We start from the raw sequence: 17,445 nt of genomic DNA on the forward strand, positions 1-17,445 counted from the left end.
CTCAGAGAATGAATTTAGTATCTCTAAAAATAAATACAAACAGGTACCAGTATATTAGAAATATTTTATTTAAAACATCTGTTATAAAAACATTCACATACAGTGAAGTAAAATGGTCGTGTTTGTATTACGACTGCATTGAGCTAATTAAAAAAAAACATACAAATATTTTATGTGCTGTAGATATTGCTGCCAAAATAAACAGCGCATAAAGTATTTATGAAAAAGCAACGATGTTGTATTCAGGGACGTCTGGTGACTCAAGATTCCTAGTGTCTCCGGATAAAAATCTACTGTACTCTCTCCTTGGCTGTTTTCTCACTGTTAGCTGACTGACCATTTATCTACATTTTAACGTTTTTTCCCCCCAAATGAATTTAAATAATTTGACTTGTATATATCTCTATGTGCATAAACAAAATCAAAACAAGATATATGAGTAATGGAGTCAAAGAGCGAGTATGTCATTCTGGGATACACTGTCTGGAGGTAGGATGAATTGATTTTACAGTTGTTGACATTTGTGAGGAAATAAAACCACAAAAAAAGACAGTTGCAATGAAACCAAGGGATGAACATTCATGAGTTCAACAATATATTTATAACCTGTTTGTATGTGTGTGTGTGTTCTCAATCCAAATATGCTAAAACATCAAAAGAAAACACAGGAAATACAACATATATACAATTTCTCAAGCCGACGATAAAAAAAAAAAAAAAATCACAGTGGACACGGAACAGTGCTGCACTTGCTCTGGAAGCATGTGGTGGTGCTTCTTCTAATGGAAATCAACAATCCACACTGCAGTCTCTGTGTGTCTCAGTCCATGTTCATGTGCACGGCCCATCGTGCCGCCTTTTTTGTTCTACACACCCGTCTTCTCTTTGATCCAGCCGCGAAATTGGGTGACCGTCGTGTAGATGCCCGGCTTGTTCCGGCGGGCGCAGCCGTCACCCCAGCTGACCACGCCGCCCAGGAACATGCGGCTGCCGGATTGAATGGAGAGCGGCCCGCCAGAGTCCCCCTGACACAGACCAACACACAGTACATGTTATGTATATAGAACCTCTTAGAGGGGAGTCACTAAGTTAAACACATACTTACATTTTTTATTTTACTCCCATAGTTGAAATTAGGCCCAAATGCATTAATCTTCTTTCTGATTTAACTGGCCAATATTAGCTCTTTTAAAATTGGCAATAATCTAACAATTGGGTTTCAATTCTTTAAAAATGTTATTTACATATTACCGGTAAGACATTACAACATAAGACAAATATAATGAAAAAGTTAGTCTGGAGTCCTATAATGGGTATGTCTGTACCCAAACTACATAAGATATAAAAGACAGGAATTTACCTGACAAGCGTCGACTCCTCCACTCAGAACGCCGGCGCACATCATCCTTGAGGTCAGCTGACCGCCCATCAGAGAGTCACACACCGTGTGGTTGATAGAGCGCACCTGCGCTTTTTGCAACACTGTTGCTGCGAATCCTGAACGATACACACAGGAAGACACATTTGAGATTGGGTCATAAAATGTTGAACACACATCTTTGCAGATTTTTTTTTCAGCATTTAAAAAAATATTTAAAACGTTGTTTGTTTTTTTTGGTAGGGATCGAACACCTTTTTCTTTTTGTAGAAAATGCTTGTTGGTAGTTCATCAAGGGTTTTCCAAGAAATTAATGGGGGAACATATTACAAAGGTGATTTTAGACTTGAAAGATGAGGTACCACTTTATTATAATTAAGACCCATGTTATTTTATGTGTGAGGTAAAGAAAAAGCCAACGCACACTGACTTAATTCTCGATTACACGACTTGCCAAAGTGGTTGCTGTTAGCGTTTTGCAGGGAATCTCACCTCCCTCCCGAGTGGCACCCCAGCCGGTGATCCAGACGACGCTGCCGATGGGGAAGTAGTGCTGCGCGGCGGGCAGGCATATGGGCTGGATGTAGTCGCTGTACGCCACGGGAGTGTCCAACTCCATCAGGGCGATGTCGTTGTCAAAGGTGTAATCGTTGTAGTTGGGGTGTGGAATGATCCTCTTCAAGTTCCTCTTCATCACTGTCCTGCTGATGTTGCGCTGCGAGTGGAGGCCCATATACGCCTCCCAAGTGCCCGGTTGGGAAAACCTGTTTTGTTGAACATTTTCTTTGACTGTTAGAAGATGGCGTACAGCAGGAGTAGACAATGTATGCGCGGCTCCTTCATATAATCTGTTTGCCCACCCCCCGACGTCGAGGAAGATCGCAAAGGTGAACTCTACCTGGTCCTGCCGTCGTCTTGTACGCAGTGGGCGGCGGTGACCAGCCAGCGGGGGCTGATAAGGCTGGCACCACACACGTGTCCGTAACGCTTGACATGCAAGCTGACTTGCCACGGGTACTCGCCCGCCACCGCGTCCTGACCGCCGACGATACGTGACGTCTTGAACTTGCTGCGCCCGCAATCTGCCGAGCCAACGCAGACTCGTCAAACAAACGCACGTGCAAACAAAAAACAAAAATGCAGAGCGAAAACAAAATAACACAAACACAAGAACACACCCACACAAAAACCCATACCGTGCATACATACAAACAAACAAGCTATACGTGCACACAAAATAAATATTCCCCAAAACACACCCCCACACACAAAATGAAACTAAACACACGCACCCAGACACATACAGTACATACCACAGTTGTCCTCGTCCGAACCGTCCTCGCAGTCTTGGGTGTCGTCACATTCGGGGTTGACTTTGCTGATGCATTTGTTGTTCTTGCATTTGAAAGTGAGATCAGTGCACACCACAGAACCAGAACCAGAACCAGAACCTACACACACACATCAAAGAAGCAAACATTACAATTACAGTGATGTAAGAGTTCATCAGTAACATATGAGGAAAAAAAGACTCTGTAAAGAGTAGATATACTGATTTATATCCTGTACTGAAGTAAAAATGAAAAAAATACAGACTCTGAAATGTACTCATGTACAACGTAAGTATGATTTTCTATTTCAATTATAAGCACACAGACCCTTTTTGATAACTTGGCACAACAACAACGTTTTCCCTCTTATTAACTTACATAGTGCTGGTCATGAGAAGGTGGAAAAATAAAAAAAAATTTCTAAACCAAACACTATATAGCTTTGGCTTGACTTATGTCATTAAAACAATGCACATCCATAGCTCTGCTAACGTTGTGAATACTTGAGACCTTTTTACACTGCACTTAGTTTTCCTGGTGTTGGCTCGGGGCGGTGCTCCGTGACAAATCCGCCCGGGCGAAAGCTTGCCCATATTTCTAAGTGCTTGCGTCACAGCCAACCAGGAAGTAACAGGGAGGTTTTTCCACTGGTTGCTCTACTGCTGTGAGCCATCCCCTCTCGTTTTAAATCAGTCTTGTGACGTCACTGCGGCGCCGCTCTTGACGTGAACATTCTTTTTAAAGAGGGAAGTTAAACCAAACATATTTTTTTCAAGGATATGTTCTATTCAAGCCCACTAGTTGAAACAAGGCATTCTGATAAATATTGCGTTTGTGGAATAAGAGTTAATCCATCCGTTTTTAGCCATCTCTGGGGTCGGCCATTTTGTCACTTCTGTCGACTGAAAATGACATCACAACTGCTCAGGGCTCAGGTAATGACCAATCACGGGTCAGCTTCAGAAAACAGGTCAGCCGTACAAAATAATCCATTAATTCAAATTAGTCATCCTCGGAGTTGCTCCGACGCTGTTTGTGTTTACGTTGCCACATCACACCAACAAGTGACGCTGACCGGGTTGCCTGGTTGGCGTGAATGAACAAAAAAATCCTTTTCTCTTTCTTTCTTGTTTTCCTTCCTAAAAAGGCAAACTGTGTTCAAATGCAAATTTAAAACTATAAAATAGCAACTTGAGTCTGACTCTAGTCAAGTCATATGACTCGAGCCCCCCCCCCCATCTTTGGTATCTAGGCCTTAAGTTGGGTTAAGGAGTTCACCTCGTCCACAGTCAAGCTCATCGGAACCATCGCCGCAGTCGTCTCTCCCGTCGCAGCGACTCTTCTCTGAGACACATTTGTCATTTTTGCAGGTGAACTGTCCAGTAGAACAAGTGCCTGTCGGGACAGCAAGAGCACATTTTAGCTCAGAGGTTTTCAAACTTTTGGGGTTCAGGGACCATATTTTTCCAAGGACCCTTCGTAATCATAATGGCAATTAAGCATAACTATCACTTTATTGAGAGAATAGACGATCATTTTTGATTAACCGATGTAGTAACAAGATATCGATTTGCCTGCAAACAGTTGCACTGTGTATTTTTACGTCTTTTTTTGTCTTTGCAGATTCTCAATTATCCAGGTGACCAGCATCAAGGCCACTGGACTCTTGTTTGTTGAACTTGTTGTGCTTCTTGTTTTCCAAAATGTTGAAAAATGACTTGGGCAATAAAGCCTTTAGGCTAACAATGGTATATCCTTAAATGTCATAGAAATGGAAACATTTCTTAGTTTGGGGGAAAAAAGAAGTCAGAACGTTATGATAAACATATATAGTGTAGAGACAAAAAACATGATCAAGTTGTGTTTTTGGGGATTGAAAAAAGTCACAAACTTGAAAGAGTAGTCAAATATTTGTAAGATTTAATAATTCATGTATACAATTTAATTATGAATGTCCAGCCATTCATTATCTAAACCACTTATCCTCACGATGGTGGCGGGGACTGGAGACTAGCCTAGCCACCTTTGGACGGTAGGCGGTGTACACCTTGAATTGGTTGCCAGCCAAACGGAGTAATTATGATTGTGAAAACATTAAATAATGTAATTTTAGAATTTAAAAACAAATATAAAAATAAAGTATCAATATGTATATATATTTTGTATTAAAGTCTAGCCTAGCCACCTTTGGACGGTAGGCGGTGTACACCTTGAATTGGTTGCCAGCCAAACAGAGTAATTATGATTGTGAAAATATTAAATAATGTAATTTTAGAATTTAAAAACGAATATAAAAATAAAGTATCAATATGTATATATATTTTGTATTAAACACTAGCCTAGCCACCTATGGACGGTAGGCGGTGTCCACCTTGAATTGGTTGCCAGCCAAACGGAGTAATTATGATTGTGAAAATATCAAATAATGTAATTTTACAATTTAAAAACGAATATAAGAATAAAGTATCAATATGTGTATATATTTTTTATTAAAGTCTAGCATAGCCACCTTTGGACGGTAGGCGGTGTACACCTTGAATTGGTTGCCAGCCAAACAGAGTAATTATGATTGTGAAAATATTAAATAATGTAATTTTTTTGATCTACTACCCTCATACGATGAATGTCAAAATCTAGTTAGGTTAGGTAGTTAGGTATTTAAAAAAAAAAAAAAAAAAAAAAAAAAAAAAAAAGACTTTCAGGGTTGTCAAATTTATGCGATAAATAACAAATCCAAAGTCGTACCACAGTTCTGCTCATCGGTGTTGTCGCCGCAGTCGTCAACGCTGTCACACTCCCAGAATTTGGGCTTGCACAGCCCGTTCTTACAGTGGATGTGACTCGAGCTGCACTCTGGAGGAGGAAACAAGTGATTATAATAACAAATGGAGATGATAATGCAAACCATCACCAGAGGGAGAAAAGACGTACTGCAGTTCAACTCGTCGCTCATGTCACCGCAGTCGTTCCAGCCGTCGCACTTGAGTTCTGACTTGATGCAGCGCTGGTTCTTGCACTGGAATTGCTTCGGGCAAGCTGCGGATCGCAACGTCAATAAATAATCACAATTTGTCAGAAGCAGGCAGAGAACGGAGAGAGTAACATATGTGCAATTCATAAGTATGCCTCAAGTCTTACATTTCAAGTTTCAAGCAAGTTACTGTGGCAAAAATAAAGTCATATGGAGTCTCTGCTAAATTTCAAGCACAAATTACTTGGGTTAAGCAAGTTAAACAATCTTGCTTAGTAAAAACCCTGGGCTAAACTATTTTGAAAATTCTAATTGTATTTTTTTTTCTACATTCAATATTGCGATTGAATATGCGATTATTTTTTCAAGGTTGTTTATTTAATTTTGTCTTGTTTTTTAAATTCAGTTCGTTTTCATGAGTTTTTAGAGTGTTTTTTTTTTAGTCATTTATTTGGAAAAAGCTTCATTTTCATTTAGTTTACCTATCCATATCTCAACAGAGAGTGAGAGAGAAAGAGAGTGATAGAGAAAGGATTTGTGGATTTGAGCAAGATAAAAAAAAAATAATAATAATAATAATCACAAGTCTAAGTATTGCATAATAAAATGACCTCCAATTACCAAACAACTGACCTTTTTCCTTCTGTGGGGCCATAGTAATACCGAAATAAATATATTTGAAATCAACCCCAAAAGGTCATATAAGAAATTTACTGACAAAGATGAAAACGAAGGACATTTTTGCTATAGTTATAGGATGTTTTATAAATGTAAAATGTACTTTCACTTAATTGTCTTTTTTTTTAAAGCAGTCTCAATTTTATAATATATTTTCCAATTAATAATTTTTGAGGGCAGCCTGGATCAGGTGGTTGAGTAGTCATCACCCAACCCGAAGGTTTTTGGTTCAATCGTCAACCCTTGTGACCATGTCAAAGTGTCCTTGAGCAAGATACTGAACCCCCAGTTACTCCTGATGCTGCGTTAAAGCACTTTGAGGACCTAAGGAAGAAAAGCGCTATACAAGTAAAAGCCTATTTAATAGTTGAAGTTATTTCGTTAACTGTAATAGCCCTGACCGGAACTAGAACCATTGCTGCTTACGGTCGGCGACGTCGACTGCCTCATATGTGGCGTTGAAGCCTATGTCCACGTAGGATCCGTCAGAGAAAAACAGAACAGTCATTTTGTTGGTGCGGCTGGTCTCCGTGAGCGAGCTGTCGGGTTGATCTCCACAAAACCTAAAAACAACACAACAAGCACCAGATGGGATCGAATGATGTTCTTTTTTTTGTTCATGTGCACCAGGACTCACTTCTTGCCATTGACCTCCACATAGTCCTTGCGGCAGCCCTTGCTTCCGCCCTGGCCCGGTTCAGACATGAGGAACCTTTTGAATGTCACCTTCACCGACTTTCCAGCAGGGACCTGAGAGATGGACAGAGGTTGTATGTGTGAAGGACATGCACAGTACTTAAAAAAAAAAAAAAAAAAAATCACAATATAGCATCACAGCAGGGATCAAAATATAGATTTCAAATATGCTTTAAAAATATTACACGTTAACTGTGAGCACTAGTGAGGCCAAGCTTGTAAACTGCAAGTAAACTTCTGAACATTAATTTTTAAAATGACCATTGATTCTTCCACACACCACTAGAGGGAGCCTGCATACCACTTGTGTTAACTCTACCACACTTGGAGAATCACTGACCTAAAACATTCACTGTAGTGTTTTAGTTTTTATGATTGCAGCAGTTTGCTATTGAAATTTACTATTTATTTTTCCATGATTTCCTATGGAATCAGATGCAGACCAGAATAACGGAATGGATTGTAATGGTTTAACTTTGGAGGTGGTCTCATTTGAATGCAACCATATACTGTAATCCCTCGCCACTTTGCGGTTTGAGTTTCACGACCTCAATACATCGTGGGTTTGAGATGAGTTGACTCAGAGGCTTCGTGAGATCAACCAACGAGAGCACAAGTGGATTTATCCCATGAGCTGATGATGGCGCATCATCGCAGCCTCTCGCTAGTTTCGTCCAGGCTAACAAACGAGCAGCACTTTTGAACAACGTTCTGTTCGGAAACTCATAACGTTATTCAAATGTGCCGTTCGGTTCGTCAGAGTCAAGATGGACAAGAGGATAGCAAACAGATGTGTTCATAAGTTGTGAGCGGAGCGCGCTCAGCCTCCCGGCAATCACGACGTGCTCAACACAAGGACGATGAAACATTGGCAAATAAAATGTTAAAATGTTATTTTTGTCTTAAATTTCTCTTGAAACAGCTTACCTTAACTAGAATCAAGTGTTGCATTTTATCCAAAGGACCTTATATTGATGTTGTTGTACAAGGAGAAACTTAAGCCATGCTTACTTGCGGTGAGCGGAGGCAACAAAGAAGAAGGAGGCCATGAAGAAGCGACAACAAAAGTAGTGCCACTTTCGCTTTGCACAACAACGACGACAAGCATTTAAAAGTGCAGGATTGTCTCTTTGGATAAAATGTACCTCGGCATTCTAGTTAAAGGTAAGTCAATTTTATGATAAAAATTAAAACTTTAATGTATTAGCGAACGTTCCGTCGTAATCGTCCTCTGGCGTGATTGAAGCTCACGTTCCTCTCACAGCCTGCAGCTTGGTATTTATTCTTCAGTTTGCATTTTTAAAGTTACATTTTTTGTATAATAAGTATTTAGAAGGGTGGGAACCTTGTCGGGGTGTTTGCAACGGCGTAACAGAGGTGTAAATCCCCCCAAAATAAAAGCTAAAAAATATAATATAAAATTAACATAATTATAATAGGTCAACCTCAACTCCGCATTTTTTTTACCTATCGCAGGGAGGTTCTGGTCCACATTAACCGCGATAAATGAGGGATTACTGTAATGTACAGCTATTGAAATTGTTTAAGTAGGCAAGGGGAAGCACAGTGGCTGTGTCCACCGCTCACCTGGATGGTCCACTGGCAGGACGTACGAGGTGGGTAGTAATTTGGGAAATTGGGGGAAGTAAAATGGCCTACTGCGCCTGTCAGCTGGCCGCCACACGTAGTTCCTGTAAAAAAAAAAAAGAAAACATAAATTAAAAAAAAAACAGGACAACCTCAAACGTTCACCTCCAAGAATCCTTGCACAATTGTGTTGTGTCTGTGTGTGGCTTCCTACTGGTGCTGCTGCGTCGCACCTGCGACACTTGCGCTCGGAAGCCCGGGTAGTTCTTTGCTTCGTTGGTCGCCATGGTGACCAGCATCACGTTGCCAGAGGACAGGAAGGTCAGGGGCTCGCTGGGTGAGTAGTAGCCGCACATCCTAAAGACACAATGGAATGTTCCTTAAAAGAAAAAGAAAAAAAAACTCGAATCGTCTAAAATTATTTTCTACGGATAATGTTTATTCGTTTAGCTATATATGCTCGTGATGTAAAGTAAGAGACAAAACAATTACAGTAATCAGTCGCCACTTTGCTGTTTGAGTTTCGTGGCCTCAGTGTATTGCCGGTTTTCAAAAAGTACTCATCAAGAAATAATAATGGAAAAATACAGCCATATTGGCAGCCATATTGCGGAAAAACGTATTGTTTCAAAGAGAGAGTTGAATCGGAGGCTTTGTACATATCCACGGGCAGTACAAGGCATGTGATTGGTTCCCGGCGTGAGATCGATCAATGAGAGCACGGGTGGATTTATCCTGTGAGCTGGTTGGCTGCGCATCATCGCAGCCTCAACCAGGATTTCCCTTGTTGTGTCTCGTCCACGCTAATAATCGCACGGCATTTTTGAGCAACGTTCTCTTCGATAACTCTTAACATTATTCAAATGTGCTGTTTAGTTAGTCAGAGGAAAGCCGGACAAGCTGATAGTAAACTGCTGTATTCAGAAGTTGTCAGCTGAGCGCGCTCAGCCAACGACAAGCATAAGGACGACGAAGCTTCGGCAAATAAAGTGTTTTTTCAAGTTTTGTCTTAAAACAGAGCTTACCTTAACTAGAATCCCGCGTTGCATTTTATCCAAAGGTCCTTGTTGATGTTATTGTGCAAAGCCAAAGTTGCCATGATTACAGTACTGCCGGTGACAGAGCTTCTTCTTCGTCATCTTAAAAGAATCGTCTTGAAAGAAGAGAGAAGACGACGACGAAGAAGGAGGCAACGAAGAAGACAATGAAGAAGAAGCACTAGCACCAGGAGCAGAAGTAATGACACTCTTTCGCTTTGTACAACAATGAAGATTTAAAAGTGCATTAATACACCAGGATTGTACATCTGGCTAAAAAGCACCACGGGATTCTAGTTAAAGTAAGCCAATTTTAAGATAAAAATTAAAACTAACCAGCATTCTGTCGTAATCATCCGCTGCCGGGCTTGCAGCAAACATTCCTCTCACAGAATGCAGCTTGGTATTTACTATTTATTTTGCATTTTAAAGTTAAATTTGTTGAAGGGTGGAAACTATGTTGGGGGGTTCGCAATTGTCGTAATAGAGGCATAAATCCCCCTGAAATAAAAAATATTAAAAATGATCATAGTGTCAACCTCTACTTGGTGGTTTTCACCTTTCGCAGGGGGGTTCTGGTCCCCATTAACCGCGATAACCGAGGGATTATTGTAAAGGCTTTTCTACTTGATGGCAGAAATTACAGAATAAGCCTGCATATCCACTTTTTGTGATTGAGTTCGGTGCTATGCTTTGATTTTTTTTCTATTGTAAAATACTGTACCTCACTTGGCTCATTAAAGGTTGGAAACACTGAACAAGACGTCTATTTTGCAGGTGTAGGCTTGTCACAATACCAGCAGGGGTCCCCCACACACCGCATTGTCATTTTCAAGCTCTGCAAGAATGACTCACTCCTGCAAGACGTTGGCCTCGATGGCTACCAGGGAGTCGTAGATCTTGACAAAGTCATTGTTGCAGTTCTCCTCCAGGTTCATCGTGTCAAAGTCCAGTTTAATGATGTAGCTGGGGTCGGCCCGCAGCTGCCACTGGATGAAACTGTTGGGAGGGTACGAGCTGTCGGGGAAACCGGGAGACTTGATCTGGCCGATTTGGTTGGTCCTCGTGTGCTCGGAAAACCTCAAGAATCCTGAGACGCCAGACAGTACAATAGTCCATGTTACTTTGCAATGATTGATACCATAATAGCATAATAACATATCAAAATACAATAAAATGTGGGACACTTATGGACCAATTTGTTTGGGTGCAGTTAATATATCATCCTGATTTTTTTTTTTTATGCAACGGAAAAAATATGCCATTAAACATTGGTTTTAGCAAATTTGAACAAAAATTCCCAGACATATTTTGTGACCGGTAATATTAAAACTAATGATTCGTAACCAAATAGGAAGATCACTTACTAGTGAATTCCGTAGAAAACAATCGAGAATCAAGTTCTGTAAAACGTAAACAGTGACAGTTAATCCACCGGTCGACATCACGGAATTGTGTGCATTTTGTTGGCGACTCATCGTACCCGAGGACACGACGTCTTCCAGGAGCAGAGAGTTGCCTGGCCTGTAGACGCTGCGCTGCTCTTTGTCCACCAGTTTGTCCATGGTGGACATGGCGCCGTCCACCGCCGCCTCCTGGCCACTCGGAACGCTGAACTCTGAGATGTAGTAAGCGATTACGCTGCCCTCACTGCCAGAAAAACAAAAAAATATGTGAATAAAATGTGATTGTTCACACAGGAAAAGATTGAAGTGTGCTTGCTGTGGAAACCATGGCTGCCAAAGTTATAATCTGCTTTCAAATAGCAAACAAGAAAATGTACATACAGCACACTATACACCGATCTGTTTCTGGTGCTAAATCTGTCATTTCTGGTGCGTTTTGATTCAATCACGGATGTGAAACAAAATTCAATAGCCAAAGGTTTGGACGTCCCATTCAATAGTACGTGAAATGGTCTCCACCACCTTTGGGCTGGTATTGTGTGTGTAAACTTGTAATGACGTTGGCATTCAGGACTCTCTCTAATGGGGCCTCTTACTAACAGATATGTTGGAAGCTATGCATTATTCATGTCAATTATCTAATACAAATATTTGCTTATTTAATGTGCTTTTTTTGCTTATGTCTTTTTTTTTTGTGGGGTCGGGTCTTCATGGCCCGTCTTGTACTTGTCTTGAAACTCTCCTGCTTGCACTTGTCGTGAGTTAGTTCATTGAGACACGTTGTACCTGAAAGCCTGAACCGTCGATCCAACGTAGTATTTGGCCAGCTGCGGGCTCTTGCTGTAGAGCGTTTTGAGCTGCAAAAGGTGTACGACGAGCGTGAGGGGAGGAGGAGACACACGCAGCCACGTCATCATCATGGGCGTCATGGGCGTACCTGCGTCTTGACCTGTGTGGCCAGCGCCTTGAACTCGGAGCTGTTGGTGTTCTCGTAGGCGTCCTCGAACACCTGGTTGGTGATGCGCATGGAGCCGCTGTACATTTTCTTGATGCGCACATCTTTACGGACTGCGAAACAAACCGATGGAGGTTAGGTTTTTTGAATTTAAAAAAAAAAAAAAATAATAATAATAATTTAGGTACGATTTTGCCTAAGCACACAGCTAAAATGACAACATTTTCATCTTTTCAGATAAAAATGCAGCCTTGATGTTTTAGTGTCACTTTTTTTTTCTTCTTTCTGGATACATCTTGAAAGCCCTCAAGACTGCTCTGTGTCAAGGCTGACGCCTCCTTCATAAAAGAACATCAATAATACACGAAGAAGAGCACAACTTTCTGCCACTTCATCAAAAGCAGCTCGTTGGGGGACCCCCAGGGGCGAAGGGAATAGAAAGCGAGGAACTTTCTCTGTGATGTGTATTTTTATTTCTGTTTATTCTTTTTTGCTTTTAACATTAGTTCCCCAAACACAGCAGAACATCTATCAGAATCTCCAAGACAGAAAAAATAAATGATTGTACATATTACATTTGTTATCTTTGGCTCAGGTCTGCCATTTTTGCATGTTAAGATACTTTGAACCCTTACATTTGCAGCTGGGTAGTCCTGGCTTTGTTTTGGAAAACGGAGACGGGGGGTGGTGGGGCGGGTCTCATCGGGAATTAAGAGAATATGTGAATTTTCCCGAACGGCCGGTGTATTTTCGGGCCAGCCAGTCCTGGCCATCACAACCGCCAGCGGCCATCTAATTCCCCCCACGGCACCCAGCCACTAAGACCCCGACTACCACCACATATATAGGACCCCCAGTGCTGTACAAACAATGTTGACGTTCAACATGCAGAGCGAACAAAAACAACAAATATTTGTAACCAGTTCAAACTAAACTTAAACTTGACAAAATATAACTGAGCGGAACCGGGCCAACTTGGAATGTAAAGACGTGGGGCACACTTACAGTGGAAGTGCCAGACCAGCAGGCCGGTCATCAGCGCTATGACAGCGGACAAGATCAGCACTCCGATCACGGCTCCCACCTTCCCTGGACCTTTTTTCTTCTCCAGCTTCTTGTTGTCCGACGCCGGTAGGAACTGAACAGTCGTGTCCCATTCTTTGTCCTGGAAGACACACACAAGCACTTAGATGTTAACATACACAAGCACTTAGCTAGTGTTGCAGATGTAACACTAGTTTACATATAGAGTAAGACATCACAGCTACGATTTGCTTTTGCTTTTTTGAGTGTTTCCACTTAAAAGCAGCTTCCAAGCCATGCTAGGTAATCAACTGAAAATAAGTGACAGCAAGTCTCTGCTTGTGTATTCAAGGAATGTTTTTGTCTGTAGTGACCAACAAATGTAGCCTCTCGAAACAGATGCAGCCACATCAGTAGGAAATAATCACACTTTCCTTGTGACACTCACACCAATAGCGAACAAGTTTCAATGCGTGGTCATGAAATAAAATACAAACTTCTGTGCGTGAGTTACAACTCACTGTTGTTGCCTCTCGAAGGTGAGATAGAGCAAAGAGGAAGAGGAGGAGCGGGGGTAGGAGGAGGAAGCTTTCACCTAGTAAAATCCTGTCAAACCTGCTAGGAACGAGCCACCGGTGCAGCTGAGGAGCACGACAACACGACCCAATTGTGCGACAAGGGCGGCTGGAAGCTTGCCTTTGGGCCCAGCAAATCACTTGAATGACCTATACTATCAAACTGCTGCCAAACAATATAAAGATCCAATATTTATAACTCAATCCAAGTGTAAATGGGCTGTCACTTATATAGCGCTTTTCTACCTTGGGTACTCAAAGCGCTTTACACTGTACCTCATCTACCAACTGATGACGCAGCATCAGGAGCAACTGGGGGTTCAGTATCTTGCTTGATACTTCGACATGGTCACCATGGCCGGGGATCGAACCCACAACCCTCCGGGTTGGGAAACGACCACTCTACCTCTGAGCCATGCCGTGTCTATAACATGCTTACATGTTTTTAACAATAATGTTTATGTTGAAGCTGAAACATTGACAATGAAACTGTACGCCCCCATCTGGTTGATTAAACATTATGCCACTAATCTTGGTGAGTAGCCAGCCACACATTCATTGCCAGCCGCACATTCATTGCTAGCGGGGGCGACTTTTAATTGAGGATTAGGCAAAAACAAAAACGGAAGTCAACGTGTCGTAACACATCACTATCTTACACAAATACAATACCAACACTTTGAAAATACAGTGGTGATACAATTTTTTTCATTCCGTGACCACGCTTGTAACTGAAAACAGATCATCTTTCACCATTGAATTCAAATGCCCTCAACCACTCAAAAAAAAAAACTTATTAAAAAGGCAGTACTAACAATTAAAAAGAATGTAAATATTTAAACAGTTTGTGCATTGTGATTTAATGCTGCAATCCAATTCATTGTGCTGCTCCTTCTGGTGTGACTACTTGGAGGCAGGATAATACAGTCAAGCAGACACAAATGAACAAACAGTAACCTCTTTCTATTGCTACTTTTAGTGACTTGGTAAGATACATAAAAATAGTATTTTTTTGAAGAGGATAAAGAATATATGTATGTGAGTATTGTTTTGTTATCTGTCTACATGTTGCTCCACTGCTTGTGTTAAAATATCAGTTGTTTAAAAGGGGTCTAACACCACAACCATCAATGCTAACCGTTAGCATGTCAATATGGCATTGTTTGTTAGCATTAAGTTAAGCGGACTTTGTTTTAAGCACACGACGTGTAATTTAGTTTCATTTTTAGTCTGACAGTAAAGGTCAACTCGGAGTGACATTAACCAGCCTCTTTTTTGACGATTTCGTCATAATTTGACAAACTGCTGCTTATTATGATGTCAGTTGAATTGAATGCTCTGCCACCATCCTACGATCATCAGAAGTTTGTGCTTCAAAGTAAAATAAAAGAATAAAAAATAAACAAAAAAGTTACCCGGACGACTACTCCAAACTCAAGGCACCACTGTACTATTTTAACCGCAGAAGCAGCTCAATAATTTGGAATATCAATGAAGTTTATTTCAGTAGTTCAGTTGAAAAAGTGAAAAAAAATTATAATCCTGCAATAATGACAAAGTCAAATCATATATAACGCCAACATTGCAAAGCGCTTGGCCGCACAGTACAATAATGATTCTGAACGATATAAATGATTACATAATCATTTATCTGCCACAACTTACTTTTAGAAAAGACCATATGTTGCCAACAAACTGCTCCTTTGCCATTCCGTTTCATAGACATTTACTGGAGGGTAAATTGTTGACCTTAGGGTTAGTAACTTACTGTCATAATATTAAAAAAAACAACAACCCCCAAAATGTGCTAGCTAAAAAATGTTTGCGTAGACTGTCAGTTAACCAGGTCATGATTACCCGCAAAGCTTGAATAGAGGCAACCAGACTCTTGTTTTTTTTTTAATTTGTTGTGTTCTTTTGTCATTTTTCAAAAACATTAAAAAAAAAAAAACACTTGAGCAATTACGCTATTATGCTAATGAAATACAATTTTAAGATGGTCATAGCTGGACGTTAGAACTTATTATTTACATTATTTCCTAATGGAATTTTATGAACGTCTTGCAAGTCAAGCAGTATCAACTTTGAAGAGTCTAGCATACCGTATCTATCATTAAGTAATAATGAGGTCACTTTAAAGATTAAAATCTAACACAAATCAAGAATTCGAAACTAAAGTTAGACTATTGCCACACTTTTGTACAGAAGATATGAACACCTCACATCAACTATGTCCAATTTGTCGTTTTGGTTTTCTTTTTACTGCATTCTGGCGTTGGAGCAACTGCATCCCGATTCTAACAGACAGCAAAAGGGACTCTTGGAACAAGTCCCGACAGGGCGGACGACCGGGAGGAATTCAGGTTTGGATCTGAACCTCCACTATGGTTACTGATCGCAGCCGGGACGCTGGCTGGCTGGAGGGCTTTGAAAACATCCACACTGATTTATTACAAGTTAAAATGTCCTTTTAAGTGTTAAGTGGGGAGGGGTATGGGTATCATGATTCAGCTCTCAAAACCAGATGAAAATGTAAGAAAAAGTTGGAAGGATGCTGAATGAAAATTCACCACTTCATGCATCAGGTCATATTATTATATATTTTTGACGGTATTAAAATTTGAATATTGGTTGTGTTGGAGTGTTAAAAATACTCTGAAGAGAAAAACAACTAAGAAATGTAAGTACAAATTTAAAATGAATGCTAAGTTTTCTTAACACTGAAAACTGAAAACGCAAGTGTCACACGCTGCTAAAGCGTTTGAGCACATATTTAATGTTTATTGTACCGCGACCCGTTTTGACATTTGGCGGATGATAAAAATATCTGAAATATTAAATCTAAAATGTGATGATTTTTCCTTAAGTGACCCAAAATACACAAAATTAAAATTATTTAAATATGGCATTCTTTTGTAAAGGTGGGTATGGGTAAAATTTGACCAGTACCGCACCTGTATATAAAAATTGACTTTAGCTATAACAGTTTATATTAAATTAAGGAAAATTGTGGAAATGATGGAATCTCGAAATTGTGATGTAATTTTAATGGGACAGTAGTAACAGTGCTCAAGTGGGTGCTTGAAACAGTCCCAAGAACTGTCTGTGTTACCACCACATTTGCACATTAAATCATTAATCCATTTTTTACGTATGCCAGACAGGCTATCGGAATACATTTTGAAAACATATATACTTTGTAATTCTGTATCGACAATCATTATGAGGATATTCTTGGCTCGGGGTCAAAGTTGAACTTGTGTGCTCGTGGACAACAAGCCGTATCTATGCGTTCTGTGTTAATTTCAGGTACATACTGTAGAGGCAGTTAAAAATGGGTCATTAGTGACCCAGAAAGGAGGTTCTCCTCATGCTTTATTACGTCATACGAAAGGTGAGTTCAATGTCAGTTTTCTTATAATTGGACACGAGGAACCGAACCGGTACTGCACTGCACTGCACTTCACTTCTTACCTGGGTAGGGGTGTACTTCAGGCCGCTGTCCATGTAGTCCATCTAGGTTTGAGGGTCAAAGGAGGAGCAAGAAATGAAAACACCTGAGCCACCTTCGCCGCTGTTATTGCTCGTCCTCCCTCTCTTCCTCCTTGTTGTCTTCTTTCTTTAGTTTTTCAATCCCAGAGATTTCCTGGAGTGGTCAACAAATTCAACTCAAAACGCCTTTTAAAATGTATAAAAAGTCGTTTTATCAATTGAATAGGTTAAATGTCCCAAGGTGTCACCGTATTATTGATCGACCGATTGTGTCCCACAACGGAGAAAAATGAAGCAAAAGAGCAGAAAGGAAGGA

The 17,445-nt window shown here is 40.5% G+C and overlaps 1 protein-coding gene across 3 annotated transcripts in view; it reads right to left on the reverse strand.

Annotated features, from left to right (window-relative positions):
• Nucleotides 1-52: 52 nt before the first annotated feature.
• The window catches only part of st14a (ST14 transmembrane serine protease matriptase a), a 17,885-nt gene continuing 492 nt past the window's right edge, over nt 53-17,445 (reverse strand). For 2 of the 3 annotated variants that reach the window (XM_086036231.1, XM_086036232.1), the window contains exons 2-20: nt 17,112-17,283; nt 13,045-13,204; nt 12,022-12,152; nt 11,871-11,941; nt 11,162-11,328; nt 11,046-11,081; nt 10,534-10,768; nt 8,856-8,998; nt 8,642-8,745; nt 6,996-7,108; nt 6,785-6,921; nt 5,641-5,745; nt 5,455-5,562; nt 3,988-4,104; nt 2,692-2,829; nt 2,277-2,460; nt 1,871-2,142; nt 1,361-1,497; nt 53-1,025 (exon numbers count right to left, since the gene is read on the reverse strand). In XM_086036231.1, the coding sequence (XP_085892357.1) occupies nt 867-1,025; nt 1,361-1,497; nt 1,871-2,142; nt 2,277-2,460; nt 2,692-2,829; nt 3,988-4,104; nt 5,455-5,562; nt 5,641-5,745; nt 6,785-6,921; nt 6,996-7,108; nt 8,642-8,745; nt 8,856-8,998; nt 10,534-10,768; nt 11,046-11,081; nt 11,162-11,328; nt 11,871-11,941; nt 12,022-12,152; nt 13,045-13,204; nt 17,112-17,153 (2,559 nt within the window). In that variant the 5' untranslated portion in view covers nt 17,154-17,283 and the 3' untranslated portion in view covers nt 53-866. Of the gene's footprint in view, nt 1,026-1,360; nt 1,498-1,870; nt 2,143-2,276; nt 2,461-2,691; nt 2,830-3,987; nt 4,105-5,454; nt 5,563-5,640; nt 5,746-6,784; nt 6,922-6,995; nt 7,109-8,641; nt 8,746-8,855; nt 8,999-10,533; nt 10,769-11,045; nt 11,082-11,161; nt 11,329-11,870; nt 11,942-12,021; nt 12,153-13,044; nt 13,205-17,111 lie in introns of all 3 variants that reach the window. The other variant, XM_086036230.1, reaches the window with a different exon arrangement.

Source organism: Filicampus tigris, chromosome 7 (genome assembly GCF_054856515.1).
Source record: "Filicampus tigris isolate MCC_2025a chromosome 7, RoL_Ftig_1.0, whole genome shotgun sequence".
NCBI lineage: Eukaryota > Metazoa > Chordata > Actinopteri > Syngnathiformes > Syngnathidae > Filicampus > Filicampus tigris.